The 13,441-nt window shown below is 42.9% G+C and overlaps 1 protein-coding gene across 1 annotated transcript; it reads right to left on the reverse strand.

Moving 5' to 3' along the window:
- Window positions 1-2,280: 2,280 nt before the first annotated feature.
- On the reverse strand, window positions 2,281-13,162 carry HAL (histidine ammonia-lyase). Its single transcript, XM_057387095.1, has 20 exons — window positions 12,777-13,162; window positions 12,302-12,362; window positions 12,106-12,133; window positions 11,751-11,825; window positions 11,580-11,652; window positions 11,430-11,496; window positions 11,202-11,239; window positions 10,993-11,118; window positions 9,734-9,873; window positions 9,096-9,143; window positions 8,314-8,461; window positions 8,134-8,229; window positions 7,961-8,019; window positions 7,109-7,189; window positions 6,429-6,494; window positions 6,162-6,327; window positions 3,948-4,082; window positions 3,278-3,386; window positions 3,115-3,184; window positions 2,281-2,675 (listed from the first exon to the last, which is right to left on the reverse strand). The coding sequence occupies exons 1-20, from the start codon at window positions 13,021-13,023 to the stop codon at window positions 2,526-2,528; spliced, it is 1,983 nt and encodes a 660-aa protein (XP_057243078.1). The 5' UTR covers window positions 13,024-13,162; the 3' UTR covers window positions 2,281-2,525.
- Between the last annotated feature and the right edge of the window lie 279 nt (window positions 13,163-13,441).

The raw sequence follows: 13,441 nt of genomic DNA on the forward strand, positions 1-13,441 counted from the left end.
TATAATATTATTATATTTGAAAATAATCCAAACAATCTGGCAATGAATAAACAACATTTGGATCCAGGTAAGATTTATTGGGGAGTATGATGTTAAGTAACCTGTGACAGAGGGCCAAGGCTTAGGCATGGACATTTGAGATAGCCCTTGGCTGTGGTGGGAGATGATCACATGCAGTGTCATAGAGATGTTYGAGAAAAGACCTGATTTTATTTATTCCAGGCTGAATATGAAATAACATGAGACATACTTGTTTGTGGAAGTTTGAATGTGATTCTGGTAGGTATGATAAACTCYTACTCAAAGCCCTCTTGAAACTTAGGAGCCTGACTTTTTTCAAAGCACTCTTTATCTTCCATCTGCTACTTTTTCCCCCCAGAGCTTGTACCATCATTTAGGAATGCAGCATGTGGAGAAAAGGATGACATAGCTCTGGAAAATTTAAGCTTTTGCAGTATTTAAGCAGAGGGTCTGGTGTAGGAGGGTTTCTGAATACTTGTGGACTGAGTCTTTAAATTTTCAAATGGATGGTGGCTGCAGAAAAGGGTTTTACTTTTTGAAGGTGAAGTAATGAAACTACATCTGACAAGCATGAAGAACTTCACATCAAAAATAATTATTGATACAAGCAGGTGATATAACCTGTGATACAGAACAGAGTGCTTTAGTGAACCAGACCCTTGAGGAAGGACAGCAGTCTCATTTGGATTAATAGCCATCACAAACATGTAGGAGCATTATTATGCTCTTGATTTCCCTGAGCCTTGGGCACATCTGTTAACACCCAAAATATGCAAGCCATCCCCTACAGTATCTTTCTTCATGCTTTATTTGATCCAGGCTAGCCAGTTTTTAAAACGATGTAGTAGCATTCCTGCCCACCTGACATGTTTTCCAGCAAGAAGATGTTGTACCAGATGTGGATGTGGAATTTTGAAAGCTTGAAAGAACATCTCAAATATATGATAGCACAGTCCATTCTGCCCAAGACAGCCTTCATAAATAATGTTTACATCGGGCTTTGGGAAGGCTGTCAGGGAAGGAGCGCAGACATGGGCCTGAGAACTTCGGTCAGCCTTGCTGATGCAGGAACCATCAGCCTTAACACAAGGCTGAATGCAAATGGTTGATCCTGCACAATAAAAGCCTGGCTGTTTGTTCTCACACTTGTTTTTAATTAATACCTGATTTTACACAAAGTAAAACAGCTTTAAGAGGAGATTGAGACCTGCCTGCTGCAGAGAGCCTCAAGCTGAAGTAATAGGGACTTTCTTGGCACATGAGACAGGATGAGATGTTGCACATCAGGTGCAGAAGGAGCTTAGCTGGGAGCTCATGTGCCATGGGTGCCCTAGTTCCCAGGTCTTTATGCCAGAGTAGGTGTCTCCCTGCTAGGCTGCCAGCAGGCACGAGCCCTTTCCTCAGGGCACATTTAATGTGTCACGTCTCAGTCACTCAAAGGCAGCCCCACACCAGTGCTTCAGCTCCCCCTTACAGCCTGGGGGGGCTTCCAGCTGGTGCAGAATGCCCCACAGCCAGACCAGTACTGCAGTGTCATCASTGCACCATGATGAAATGAGAAAGTGAAATCTGTGTCCTGACTCTTCCCTTGCAAAATAAAGCCTGTGCCTGAGGTCAGGGCTGTAACACAGAGCACAATGTGTCATGATCCCGACTGTGGGGACAGGGCCCTTGGCAGACAGCCAGATACCTGCTGAGCCCTGGGAGTGTAGGTCATGCTCAGTATTGGTTCACATCCACTGCTCCTACAACTCCTCTTCCTGCTTCGTTGGCCCCAGTGTCACATGTCCTACTTATTTCCAAATTAAGCTATTGCTTTACATTTTCATTATCACACACATGACAACAAAACAGATTGACAAGAAAACAGATTGCTGCAGCCAAATGTGAAGCCTCAGTTTATTGATTGATTTCCCATAGCTCTTGGAAAGCTGCATTAAGTGTAGTCCATCACTGGATAATAAAATATTTGTTCTGGAGCAATGATCTCCATAGCACATTCTTATGCACTCAGCTTTCTAATTTGTGAAGAACCTGCTCTAAAAATGCTCCTGTTATACAAGACCTATACCTCACATATGATCTGCAAAAGAGAGAAGGATTAAGTGTAAAGATAAGTTTGCTTGTGGCAAAACGAAGKGGATCACAGCAGTTACCCAAAGAGGAAAAAAAGTAGGAATATCCAACTTAGGCTGTTTGATATCATTGGCACAGAGGAAGAGAAAACAAAAAAAAAAGAGTTGATAAAACAAATACTGGTTTCAGCAGGAGTCYGTATAATTTGTGTTCAGAAATTAATGAAATTCACACGCTATCATGATAAAGTTGTCTTTCACATGTGAGGAAAGCAGCGAGACATTTATTTACTATCTATTTGTACTCCTGAGCTGGACAGTCAGACCCTCCAGGTCACCTGGAGAAACCACACTGAGTTTGAGTAGAACAGCCACGCTCAGGCAAGGTTCTGGAAAGGATCTGCACTCTCCCAGAGGAYCACAAGAAACTTAAAGTTCATTTTGATGCCTGTGGTCATGACTATCATCTGCACTCATTCTCAGTGATCCCAGGGAGAAAGCTGTAGGTGAAATGGGTCTTGATTCAGGAATGTGTTCTCTCCTGTATTTTTCAATGTAAGGTTTAGCCACTTCCCACACCTGTGAAACAAGAAAGTGAAACAGCAGTCAGAGGCAAAACAAAACATCAGCAAAGACATCAGTGCATGAGTTCAGGAAGCCCTGTAGAAAAGTTACTGGGGTAGAGTTGGGAAACCTACGTAGATATGCTGTATGGGATCAGCAGAACCAGAGAGGCAGACAGCAGGAGGTTTAAGGAAGAGCACCTGGATGGAATTGACAAGGGATGGGAAAGGATGCAGCTCCAAGGGGACAAAGTGAAAGGATTCAAGGCAAAACCACTTTGTCTCGTCTTGTTACCATGTTAATACTCTGTGTGCAATAATTGGGAAAGAATCACTGCCACTTGCTACAAAACCACTTGACCATGAAGAGGATAGAGCAGCAAAATCAGCAGCTGACATGGACAAAGAAAAAGGGTTTTAGACAATCCCACTGCAAACCAAAAGCCAGCACTTGCCTTCTGGTCCACGAGCAGCCTGTGAGCTGCTTCGATGTCCGGGGCCATGAAGCGATCCTTTATCCAGGGCCTGTAAYGAGACATTGGGCAAATATTAACCATCGCTACCAGCAGCTGCTCTCCAGGCAGGCAGCCTCTGGGGGAGGTGTTTATCTGATCTTACCTCACCACGGAGCGCACAAGGTCGTAGACCTTCTCCAATGGGGTTGTCGTTCTCAGAGGGCGTAGGAATTCAATGCCCTGGCAGGCAGCGAGCAGCTCGATAGCCAGGACTGGAAAATGAGAACAGTGAAAGGGGCAGATGCAGCTCAAGGAGAGGTTTCCTGTGTAAAGCTATCCCTGGCCTTTGCTCTCACTAATATGATATGGTTTCAGGCAAGGTGAGAAACGAGTGGATCCACACACCCCAGAGAGCCAGCCCAGTGGCAGGATCATTACACTGGTGATGCTGGGGCAGTATCCAGCATTTCAGCAAGGAGATTTTGGGTGCTCTGTTGTACAGACCTTTCAAATGTACCAGAAACTCCTCGTCACTGGAGTCTTAAATCCATAGGAATCTCTTCCAGAGTTGAATACTCAAATTGTACATCATAAATCAGAAAACTTCTTTAGCACTGAGAAAAGAGGGGCCTGACCTAAAAATGGAGGTTCTGCCTATGAAGCTTGTAAGAGTTCACATGAAAACACCAGTGAAATGACTGTGCTTTGGAAGAAAATCTTCTGACTGGTGAAGTTTGCACTGTATCTACCTACCTCACACCTGCTCATTATTGGTATTAGCTCTTCATTGTCACGAGTCAAGGTCTGTCTGGAAATCAGAATTTTAATTTTACCTTGTTCCACATGTTCAATAACTCTCAAAGCTTTTCTCGCAGCCCATCCTCCCATGGACACGTGATCCTCTGTAGCAGCACTGGTTGAGAGAGAATCCACAGAAGAGGGGTGGCACAAGGCTTTGTTCTCAGAAACTGCAAAAGTCCAGCACAATGAATGTAGGACAGAACGGACACAAGACAGCAGAAGCAATGGACAACACAGAGAAAAGATCTTATCCATCACCTTGGGTCCAACTATTGCTCCTCTTTTGGGGATGCATCAGTATTTCACCTGGACTGAGTAATTTGTAATAACCACCTTGAAAATGATGATTGCCTCTGAAAGCAGCAACCAGTATCAGTCTTTGGATGCAAATAGTAACCAAATATAGAATGACTGTTCACTCTTCCCTCCCTCATCTCCAGGTTTGAGTTGTTGTGGCTCAAAGGCCTGAAGGAAACTGAAGAAGAGCAGACAGCATGACTGAAACACAAGCCTGGTCCTGTCTGGCGTTCTAGGGCAGCTCTCTGTAAAGTGCATTGGCTCCCTCTGGTTTTGATCACAAATATTAATCCTCCCCTTCTTCCAAGAATGCAGCTAGAGATCAGCATCTGGTCTGCTCATCGCAGCTAAGGCACTTTCAGAATTTCCTCTAGAAAGATGTGGGAGTGCAATACAAATCCTCTCTCATCCTTACCTTGCTTTAAGGTGCCCATGTCCCTGAGCATGGTAGCACTCCACTCTGAAAGCCAGGTGCAATCTCTGGAGTAATTAATCATGCTGCACCCAAAAGCAACAGGAATTTGGCTGCAGGAAAGGCCTTAGGCACCATTCAGTAGCAATTTGAGGTTGAGAATTGCTCTTTAAAAGAGAAGAAGTGAAGTCTCCATTCACAGCGCTCTGGCTGCTCTTGGCCTTTTCTTTCTGAAGCCCAGCGGGATTCTGTGTAATGCCCTCATCAAATTAGCAGCTTCAGAAAAGCAACAAGAGCAACAGAGAGGTGGTGACACCAATTGCAAATAGGCTGGAGTGACACATCTAGGACCAGAGCCCAGCTGGCACATTCAGGCAGGTGACAGCAGGTCCCAGAGAGGCTGCATGTGGCCACTGCAAACTGCTCGGTCTGGCAGGCACAGAGCTGCTGGAGAGAGGGCAGGCAGACACRTCCAATGACATTGCAAAATGTTGGCAAATTTTTTGCAGATTTATCTATTAACCCTGGGAGTGAAAAACATTAGCTGGTACACAAACAACCCAGAAACTGGCAGAGTGATTTAAAAAATACTAGTGATTAAAAAAAAAAAAAATAAAAGATAAAAGGAACTCAAACTTCAATTCAGATAAAGTCCTGGATGTTTTGATCAGGATGAGATGATTTTGACCCATGGACTTCTAGTGTCAGCAGAGGCAGGGCTGCAATTTTCATTTTTTGCAGCAGAAATCACAAACACTCCAGAATCTGTCATTGCACGTTGCAGAAGTGTGCAGTGAAAATCTGAAACTGTGCAACCAGCCTGGAACCACCCTAAATTCTCCCCAGCCAAAAGGTAAAGCTCCCAGCCCTTAAACAAGGGGATGAGCATTCCAGCTCCTTTTCCAGACTCACTTCCCAAAGCAGCCTCTAGGCAGGGCTCCTTTAGAACACCAGTTTAGTTAATTCACTTGTGTTTCTGCAGAATGTTTATCTACACATTTATCTGATACCCTCTGCTCCCGTGTTTGTTTGTATCTTTTAAATTTTACTCTCTTCTCATAGCATGTTTATCTTTATATTGGCTCATGCTTCCCTGATCTGATGAACTGCAGTATCCCAGAGGCCAGTAGGCTTCTTGTTGCCTCAGTCATGAGAACCAGAGGGAACGCTGAGCCCGTGTTTAATTTCAGTGTGCTCCTCCACTGCTGAGCCCTGTGGGGTCTGGTACCAATGCACAGACCCAGTGCTGAGGGCACCAGGCCACCTTTGGGACGAGACTTCCCACCAAACTCCACTTTAAGAGTTTGCACGCTCAGAGCACTGAATCTGCCTGAGGGTCAGTGCAGAATAAGGAAGCCTGAGCTGAAATAATTGCAGCTGCACTCAATGCTCACACTTTACAAGACAGCACAAAACACATGGAGAAGGGGCAGAAAACAGGAGCCAGAAGTCTTTGTGTCTACAGTAAGTATCAACTATCTTGAAAGAAATCAGTCTTTCTAGCTTGCCCTTTTTATGGTATTGCTCAAGCACTCACCCAGGGCAGCTGCTGTGCAGTGTGCAATCATGAAGCCTGAGTTCAGTCCTCCTTCAGTGACTAAAAATGCAGGCAGTTCACTGAGTGAGGGATTGCAGAGCCTCTCAATTCTCCTTTCACTAATGGCAGCAAGTTCATGCACACCAATTGCCAAGTAGTCTAGAGCCTACAAAAGAAGGTTTCATTAAACCAGATGACAGAAACAAACCAGTAAAAAAAAACTAAAACAGAAACACTTTTTTTCCCTGTCTTCAAATGCTGAATTACCTTTGCGGGATATTCACCATGAAAATTTCCTCCCGAAATGGTCTCTTCTCTTTCAGCAAACACCATCTTTAAGCAACAGTTAAGGCACACACAAGTGAAATACAGTTTAGATGAGTGATACCTGCCAGTAATTGGAGTATCTTAACTGAAGGAGTGTCTATGCCAATAGGCTTTTCCTTGCAAGCACATTATATTGCATTCACACTCCCACTTTTCAGGAAAGTTCTCAGTTCTCCAAACCTGTAGATACAATTTTGACATGTATGTTTTTCAAATAAGCTTCATTAAAGGAGGTCTTTGATCGAGGGTGGGGAGGGCATAAAGAAACCAATCTGTTCAGATCCTAGCACAGATTTTCAGTTCTTTGATAGATTCTCTTTATGACAGCTACAATTTTGGACAGGTTACAAGCAATAATGCCAATCAGCAGTTGATATGATGCTATGCAGAGCATCATCATAGTGCTGACAGAAATCCAGCCTTGCATTGCAGAGCTGACAGGAATCCTCCAGTGMAGTCATAGGGAAAGGAATAGAGGCTGCTGTTGCTACCAGTGGCAGTTATTGATCAAAGCCAGTTACAGCTTTTTTTTTGCCTCCTGTGTGAGTAATTAGACAGAAGAAAAGGATAAAAAAAGCCAAGCAGAATTTTACATAGCAATGAAGTAATCAAAAAGATACAGGGTTGTCCGTGGCGCTATTGATTTCAGTCGTTATTATGTCCTTCACAAAAGCAATTGTATCATTTACAATTCCATGGACCTGGAACAAGAGACATTAGTGCCTGAGCTTAGTATCTGTGCTTAGCTCACCTTCAGAGCACTGACTGAACTGCAAGGACCCTCTTTCCCATCATCCCAATCAACTTTCACACATGGAAGATGGTCTTGTATTTGCTTTTAACATGAGGAGCTTTACTGCCAATCCTAGACACTTGAAAGATTATATTTACTATTATTATGGCAGTTTTGCCAAAAGARTAATTTGAATATGACATTCTTTACTTGCTTTGGTTGGTGTATCTAAATGGGAGATATTTATTCAGTGCCAGAAGTGTTATGAGGGAAGAAATAGCCTTACAAAGACTCACAGAAAACAAAACTTCTTATTAATTAACTTCCATTAATTCCACTGATTTAATAGCTTTGCTTCTGTTAAAATGCCTAAGACTGAGTTCTTCCAATATATTTGAGATGCTCTGCCCTACTGGCTCTTGGAAACACCCAATTCATGTTCTTAACACCAATGCAGAAGAAAATCCCTACAAAATCTGCAAGCATGGAAACCAGCATTTTCCCTCTGCTTCTGACCTCTGGCCTCTTCCAGATCTGAACAAAGCTTTGTTAGATGCTGTCTGATGGGTGCATGCATGTGATTAACAAATTATGTCTCCATTAATACTGCTTTGAAGTGAAGAAGCAAAATAAAGTACTTCCTCTAGCAGAGTCAGCACATAACTGACAGCATTTCTGAGGTGGAAACTTCACCATTATTTATCTATTGTTATGGAAGGATATAAAAGTCAGTTTTTACCTGAGGGCAGCAGCGCATTGTGTACGCATCCTGAACTCGGTCACAGAATCTGTGGCTCTCTAGAAGAAACAAGGGGGGCAARCCCCAAATATTCCTTACACAAAAGCACAGGGTCCTGTTGAAGGACCCAGCTTGTCCTGGTAACCTGAGAGGGTGAGGTTAAGATTGTTCACCTGCTATTTCTGATGGATGATGGTCAGAATCTAGAAGGGATCTGAATCGAAAGGCCACTTCAGCCTGCCCTCGGTGTGGGCGCACTGCATGGATATCTGGTGAGACAGGCAACACTGTTGGGCTTTGCCTCGCTTGTCAGGAGCTGTTAAGCAAACACCCAGGGAAGGCCAAGCACTCACCAGTGTCAAAGGCCCTCGTTGTACCCTTGAGGACTTCAAGTGTAAGGGCAGCAATGATGTCAGCTTGCCTCGCTATAGCCCCCGCTCTTTCAACTGCCTCGCATCCCAGCGAGGTGATCATTTGTGTCCCGTTGATGAGGGCCAGACCCTTCAAAGAGACAGCAGATGCTGACAAAATTCCTTGCAGCTATTGCACACACTGTGACAATTCCCCGGATCTTTGATAATTTTCCTTCTCACATGAAGGAGTATAAGACCTTTGCCTATCTTCTTGGCCCATCCTGAAATCATAAAATGCACAGCCTGACTGAGCATCTTTGCTACAGAAAGTGTCAATGCTTGTGACCCTGCTAAGTCACTGTAGACACCCTTGGAGGACCAGTAGTTCCAAGTAAGTCATAAGATACCTGCTTCAAATCAGTCACCTGACCTCCTGCTATGGCCAAAGGGCAGATGGGTGCCTTGAAGGTGCTTCTTAGACAGGGACAGTCTTAGACAGGACTTCTGTTTCAGGGTGGTATAAAGAGCTTTCTGAAGAAGCCTGTTTGTCTCCACTGACCACAGAGCCAATCTGAACACCAAGCTTGGGTCTGACATTTCAAGTCAAGTAGGGTGACACTAGGAGAGGTGAATCCCACTCCTGGTAACACTTCATTAACATCCTTCTGAAGCTTGATTTAAAATTATTATTAATTCATTTAATGCTTTCTTTTTGTACATATAAAGCAAGTAGTTATTGACTATGCAGGTTTTCATCAGCTGGCACCACTACATTTTATTACCTCTTTTGGTTTCAAGGTAATCGGTTTCAGTCCATGGGCTTCCAGGACCTGTGAAGGAGTTTAATACCAAGGTAATTAATGAAAAATACTTTTCAGAAACTAAGTCACTAAAACTTAAATCTTTCTATGAACAGAAATATTAACAAATTTCTTAAGTCTTGGACAAAAAGAGCTTTTTATCACAAACATGTATTTTTTTCTGCTGGTCTAAATAAAGGGCTTCCAAACTAGCATCTCATTTCCTAGTGTCGGTACAAGAAGATAGCAGGAGCACTGAAGCAAGATACTGTCACAGCTCATTAACATCTACCGTGTTCTAGATATAAATAAYGTCACTGTGGTATCTTGTGTTGCAATGCTATGGCATGGTATTTTTTTAGGGTGGTATGCTGTTTATTTATGTCTGCTCCAGTGACATTAGGTGGCTCAGTTATTGCATTCTCCATGGATCCACTTTCCTCAAATTAGAGGATGAGTAGCTAAAGGCAACCTAGTCCCAATTCAAACTAGTATAGAAAATCCAAAGACCTTTACATGCTATTAATCTGAGGAAAAGCTCTCTTTCTGTCAAAGCTGCATGTAATTTGAACAATGAGTCACAAGCAGATAAAGAAGCCCATCAGCTGCATGAATCTTACATATTTTGCATCAGCCCAGCCACTCTTCGGGGACCACATCTTTCCCTCTCCAATCAATCCCAGGGCAAGATGAGAGAGGGGAGCCAAGTCTCCACTGGCTCCAACTGTCCCTTTCTCTGGGATGTATGGAAGGCAGGATGCTAGAAAGAAAACAAAAGTCACTCATTTTAGAGCCTTCCCTTGATACACTCCTTGGAACACAAAGAAGCAAGGTCATAAGTGTGGTCACAGCAAGTTYCTGCAGTCATGGACAACAGCACCAACCCGACTACTCTCACATCTCACACCATAGCCCAAGGTGGTTGCATCTACAGCCAAATAGCCAGGCAGCTACAACACTTCTCAGCTCTCCATCACAGAGTGACCACCTGGCGTGGACAGAGATTATCTCCTAATCTGTTACTCTGCTAAAAGCTGAGCTATTCTTAGAAACCATCTTTGAGCCCTCTTCTCCCCATCTCAGTCCTCGGAGCACTGAAACATGGAAATAAAGAAATGGAACCTGGGAAACTTCAGAAAAAGCAAGGAGGGGGCCTGTCTGTTCCTCTTCTTTTGCAGAGCTTAACACTGAATTGCAACTCTTTCACCCACTGCAGGAGTAGGAGAGTGTACCAGAGTACAACAAAACAACTGGAGCTGGAGCTGCTGTGGCAGCTGTGGCCATGTGAGCTGCTGAGCAGCCATGGGCTTCTGTGTGGCTGCCTTGAAGCCCTTGTGTACAAACACCTCTGTAGGTCTCAGGGGTCTACTCCTAAAACCAGGTGCTGCTTCATTGGGTCTGCTTGACAAACCCCAACACACGCAGTGTTCTGGGTGGTATTGGCCTCCTCCTCCCTAAATCCCTGTATTTTATTTAATCCCCTAAATTACCATCTAGAGATGGTGGCACACACAATACCACCTGACAGAAGTTAGAGACTTCAGGCTTCGTAAAAGAGCTTGCCCCGAGTCAAACTCTTAGTCAAGCTTAGTCTTGAACTAAACATCTGACTTTTCAGAGGCTCATTTACCAAATTTCTGCCTGTCCTATCCCTTTCTCTCAGCCTTTACTGTCAGTTAATCTCATACCCCATGTCCTTCAACAGAGCAATGGTCTCCAGTTGAGACCTTGTTCAGCCAAGCTCTAGTCCTGATCTCTCACAACTACGAAGTTGAAAGACCAACATCTGTAGCTTGACCCGTTGAGCTACACCATTTAACACTCAAAAGGAAAAAAAAAAAAAAAAGGAAAGGAAGATTTTCTTTAAACATCTTTTTACCATTAAATGCTTTAATAACTTGCTCAAGGGTTTCCAGGGATATTCCACTGTATCCTTTGGCTAGGACATTGATTCTCAGTGCCAACAGCATGCGAGATCTCTCGGGGGTCAGAGGTTTCCCCACACCTGAAACAGCAATGGAACCCTCTTGGTTACTCACCTGCTRCCAACGGGGCAGTAAAGGGAAACACCAAGGAATCTCTCATTACCTGCAGAATGTGAGCGAACCAAGTTCACTTGAAGCTCCCTATGGGAAAAAAAACAAAACCAATGTTAAACCTCAAAAAAATCTCATCAGGTTTTATTTTGCACAAAACAGAAGAAAATACTGAAGCAGCTCTCTCATTTRATCCCAGACTATATAACTACGGGTTCAACTGCTCCCTCTTCTTCCTTTCTGAAAAGAAAGGACAGAGAAGGCTGTGCACATAACATACCTCAGATTACTGTTTGGGATGACAGTCCTGGCAAACTTTCCAAAACCCGTGGTGATTCCATAAACAACTGCAAGAAACATATACTGCTGGTTAAGGAGAGAATCTGATGAAGTTTTTTAAACAATTCATATTGAAAGTAAAAATATTTACCCGTCTGTTCCTTTACAATCCTTTCAATCACTTCTCGTGATTGTTTAACTTTAACTTCAGCTTCAGGTGTGAGCTAAAACRTAAGTAGTTTAAGTATTAGCTTATTTGTCATTACTTCATTGTAGAAAAATAAATATATTACTTTTAGCTGCATTTGTTCAGATTTTTTACCTTTATCTTGTAGAGTCCTTTTCCTAAATTGACCAAGTCCTCCGTTGTTAAGCTGTTGCCATCTAAAGAAATATACTATACCAAAGAACCGCCTTTTAGTTTGGGATATGGATACATGTGAAGTTGCTTAATAATCAGAATAAATTTTCAAAAAGTCAAAACTCAGCAAGGACAGGAAGCATGTTCATGTTACCCGTGTAACAAAAACATAATAAGCACATTATAGTTTAATTTCCTAGACCCAGCCAATCTAATAGCCCCTGATTTTGTGAATGCTGCCTTGGCTGAACTCTCTGCATTTTCAGGTGAGTAGCAGGATTTGTTACTGAGTTGTAAAATCAYTGGTGATTCCTACCTGTTCTGGTTCTCGGTATTTACTGTATCTGAAAGTTTTGTAAAGGAAAACAGGCTGAGAAGGTTTCACAATTAGTGACCATGCAATTACACCTGGAAACATGTTTTAAGAATGAAGGAACTAAAAAAAAAAATGCAATCTAGAAAATTATAAACCTGCAATTGTAAATTCTTCACAAAGCACTCAAAAAGGATACAAATGAACTCCTTCTGGCTGAGATGGTATGAAATCTGGAGACATTATATCTCCTTCTATAACTAGAAGAAATATGCAGAATAAACACATACAGGATTAAATTGCATTCTCCACGTAAGTTGTTACAATTCACAGCAGTTCGAATTCTAATTTCCAGTAATCAGCCCTGAAACTTGTTTGCTTCTGGGAAAATAAGAAGGAAGTATGTATTTATTTAACGTATGCCAAAGGCAAAGATAGAACAGCTTAYACTATATATGACTATATACAGAAGATATATATAGAATCCTGTACATTCTAACCTTTATATAGTTCTGTTCCTAAAAACGAAGTATTCTTAAATTATTGGGCTTTTCCCATAAAATTGTAGACAATATCTCAGGTGCAATTTTAGACTAATCTAGATAAAGCCACAGTTTGCTGACTCAGCTGACAACRCAGTCATTTTGCAATGCAGTGCTTAAGGTTTTGCTTACCAACTTCAACAAATTCATTGTCCTCTAGAGCATCCCCCACCGTGTCATCAAGATCCAGCAAGCCAAGTCCCTTGCACCTTCGAATGTAAAACTTTACTTCTTCCACTGAGGCAAATCCCCCATTGTCAGGTTTGTTCTTCATGTATCGTCTCACAGCTTCCTTTCCCAGCCACTCAATGGTGTTGGTGGAGTTTAGGCACGGCACTGCCAGCCATTCTCCTCGGACGTGCACTGTGTATCTCGGCATGCTTCCTCCCCAAAAATTGTTCCTTGACCAAGAAGGGCTGCAGCATGCAGCAGCCTCACATTTACCATGCAATGGCCTGGAGAGCTGTGCCTATCTGAAGCCCAGTGTTGCAATCAGACAGAGGCGAAAATCCACCCTCAAAATCCTCAGGTTTGCAAATAAACGAGATCAGTGTTCGGCTGACTTCATCCAATCAAACCAAACCCAGGCAAAACACCCTTTTCACAGAAAGGCACAACCCCCCAGCGACTGCCACAGGAATTCTATTCCAAAGATCACATCAGGAATACAGAAATAAAAATCCAGGAGCTGCAGCTTATGCACCAAGAATAGGTAAACTGGACTAAGAYGCAGCATAACTATTCTAAAAATGTAATGTTTGATAAGAACTAATTTAATGCCAGCTATTTCCTGGCAG

This window comes from Malurus melanocephalus, unplaced genomic scaffold (genome assembly GCF_030028575.1).
Source record: "Malurus melanocephalus ecotype Western Australia unplaced genomic scaffold, MMel_1.1 scaffold_17, whole genome shotgun sequence".
Lineage (NCBI taxonomy): Eukaryota > Metazoa > Chordata > Aves > Passeriformes > Maluridae > Malurus > Malurus melanocephalus.